Source organism: Nipponia nippon, unplaced genomic scaffold (assembly GCF_047370975.1).
Source record: "Nipponia nippon isolate SJK-2023a ecotype South Korea unplaced genomic scaffold, ASM4737097v1 scaffold_12, whole genome shotgun sequence".
In the NCBI taxonomy this organism is placed as follows: Eukaryota; Metazoa; Chordata; class Aves; order Pelecaniformes; family Threskiornithidae; genus Nipponia; species Nipponia nippon.
In genome coordinates, this window is record NW_028262313.1 from 1,149,508 (window position 1) to 1,152,329 (window position 2,822).

General features: G+C 66.3%; 1 protein-coding gene across 1 annotated transcript; it reads left to right on the forward strand.

Annotated features, from left to right (window-relative positions):
- Nucleotides 1–1,041: 1,041 nt before the first annotated feature.
- On the forward strand, nt 1,042–2,607 carry LOC104021101 (brain-specific homeobox/POU domain protein 3). The gene is made up of 2 exons (XM_009474593.2): nt 1,042–1,161; nt 1,693–2,607. The coding sequence occupies exons 1-2, from the start codon at nt 1,042–1,044 to the stop codon at nt 2,596–2,598; spliced, it is 1,026 nt and encodes a 341-aa protein (XP_009472868.2). The 3' UTR covers nt 2,599–2,607.
- Nucleotides 2,608–2,822: the final 215 nt, after the last annotated feature.

Here is a 2,822-nt window from a genome sequence, read left to right on the forward strand (position 1 = left end):
CGACGGTGCTGCCGCCTGTCACGCTTCTCGCCCGCCTTTGGCAGGGCTGGGAGCAGCCGGGGGGCTGTGAAGCCCCCCCAATCCAGCAGGCAACCACGAAACTTCACCTCGACACTTCTGGTTTTGCAGTGACGGGATCCGGGCTTGGTGGCAGGCAGGGAGGAGAGGCAGGGAAACGCCACGGGCAGCGTGGAAATTCGTGTGGGTGGGTGCGGAGGCAGAAAGGCTGTCGGGCAGAGACGGGCAGCGATAGGCTGGAGAGGTTGCAGAGAGACAGACAGACAGACATGGAGCCCATGGGACACTGCGCTGGCAGGAGGATTCGGGTAATCGAGCCAGATAGCTTCATCGAAACAGGGCAAAAATAAAGTTGGTGAAACTATTGCTTATTTCATTGTTCTTAGGGTTTTTAACCCAAGGTACTTCTTCCCTTCAGAAAGCGAGAAGCGGGGGCGGGAAGGCGCCTGTTCACCCCCAGGCTCGGATCCGCTCTGCTCCCCAGATCCCCCCGGGGGGAAGCGGCGGGCAGGGGCCGGGCAGGGGCCGGGCAGGGGCTCGGCAGGGGCCGGGCAGGGGCTCGGCAGGGCGGGCAGAGCCGGGCAGGGGGCTGCAGCCGGGCCGAGCCGCGGCGCTGCTCGACGGCCGCGTCCCGGGGCGGGAGCGGGGCCCGGCGCCGCCGGTGCGGGCCGGGGGCGCCCGGAGGGACCCCCGCACCCCGTCCCCGCGAGGGGAGCACCGGGAGAGCGGGGACCCCCGGGGCTGCGCAGTGCCGGGGCGGGGGGGGGAGCCCCGGTTTTTTGGGGGGTACAAGCGGGGGGGTGGGTGAAGCCCCGGTTGGGGGGTACACCGGGGGGGGGGGGGTGTGAGCTCACTGCCCGGGGGCGGGCGGTGGGCGGTGCCTCCCGAAACCCATCCAATGAGCGGGCGGGGGGGCGGGGGGGCCGGGCTATAATGCCATTGATGCCGGGCGGCGGAGCCAGACAATACCGCGCCCCCGGAGCCGGGCTGCCCGGAGCGCCCCTGCCCCGCTCCTCTCCCACCATGATGTCCATGAACAGCAAGCAGGCGTTCAGCATGCACCCCATCCTGCACGAACCCAAGTACCCCCACCTGCACACCAGCTCCGAAGCCATCCGCAGAGCCTGCCTGCCCGCCCCCCAGGTAAGCCGCCCCGCGGGGGAGCTGGGGGTCCGCACCCGCGGAGCGCCCTGCGCTGCGCCCTCCCCAACTTACTTCGGCAGCCGACGGGTTCCGTCTAGGCTTGGGTTTCGTTTGGGTTTTTTGGGGGGTCCCCTCCCGGGCTGAGGGCTGTCCCCGCCGCCGGGGGTGCGGGGAGCGGGGCTGGGGGAGCCGGGGAAGGGCTGCCGGGTCCCTGCCGGGTCCCTGCCGGGTCCCTCCCGTCCCGCCCAGCCCGGCCGTGCCAGAGCAGAGGCTCCGTCCCCCTCTGCGGCCGCTCGCTTTTTTGGGGAGGTCGCCCCGGAGGGACGGGTGGGTGCCCGGGGTCCAGCACCCTGCTCCTGCTCCCTTTACTGGGGCGGGGGGGCACGGGTTGAACTCGGTTCATCCTACCTGTCCCAGGCACTGCTGAGGGGCAGGGGGGGATCTCCGTAACGCTGCTTTCCTTTTAATCCTCTCCCGCTCTTTTGGTTTGTTTTTGCTCCCACTTTTGTCGTCCCCCCCCTTCCCGTTCAGATCCAGGGTAACATTTTTGCGGGCTTTGACGAGACCTTGCTGCGGGGTGCTGAGGCGCTGGCCGCTGTGGATATCGTATCGCAGAAAACCCACCCCTTCAAGCCGGATGCCACCTACCACACCATGAGCAGCGTCTCCTGCACTCCTACCTCGTCCTCCGTCCACCTGCACCACCCGTCCGTGCTGACCACGCACCATCCCCACCACCACCACCACCAGCCCTCCCAGGGCCTGGATGGCGAGCTCCTGGACCACCTCAACTCTGCTCTCCCCCTCGGAGGGGTGCCGGGCCCGGACGTGGGCTCCACACCTTCGCACCCTCACTCCCACATGTCGGCCATCAACCACATGGCCCACCATTCCCAGCCCATGAACATGTCCCACCCCCACGGCCTCGCTTCCCACGCTGTCATCTCCGGCCCCGAGACGGAGACGGACCCCCGGGAGCTGGAGTCCTTCGCCGAGCGGTTCAAGCAGCGGAGGATCAAGCTGGGGGTGACCCAGGCGGACGTGGGCTCCGCGTTGGCCAACCTGAAGATCCCGGGGGTGGGCTGCCTTAGCCAAAGCACAATCTGCAGGTTTGAGTCCCTCACCTTGTCCCACAACAACATGGTGGCCCTCAAGCCCATCCTAGAAGCGTGGCTGGAGGAGGCCGAGCGGGCCCAGAGGGAGAAAATGACCAAACCTGAGATCTACACGGGGGGTGACAAGAAACGCAAGCGCACCTCCATCGCTGCCCCCGAAAAGCGGTCGCTGGAGGCCTATTTCGCCGTGCAGCCGCGGCCCTCCTCGGAGAAAATCGCCGCCATCGCCGAGAAGTTAGACTTGAAGAAGAACGTGGTGCGGGTCTGGTTTTGCAATCAGAGACAGAAGCAGAAAAGGATGAAATTTTCTGCCACCTACTGAAGAAGGGGCGGGGGGGGCGTCCCCGCAGCCGGCCCGCCGTGGTCCTGGCCCCTGGCCCCTCCGAAACGGGCAGGGTTTGGGGTTGTTGGCTTTTTTTTTTTTTTTTTTTTTGTTCAAAACAAAAATTGGGGGGGGGGAAATAAAAAAGGAAAAATAAACCTCTAAAAGGGAAACCCGCCCAGAGCGAAGCAAACAGTTTGGTGCCTGCTCCTCACCCCCAGGCG

Coding starts and splice junctions, on each gene's coding strand:
- LOC104021101 (XM_009474593.2), top strand. CDS start 1,042: ATGATGTCCATGAACAGCAAGCAGGCGTTCAGCATGCACCCCATCCTG. Junction 1,162..1,692: donor CCTGCCTGCCCGCCCCCCAG/GTAAGCCGCCCC, acceptor CTTCCCGTTCAG/ATCCAGGGTAACATTTTTGC.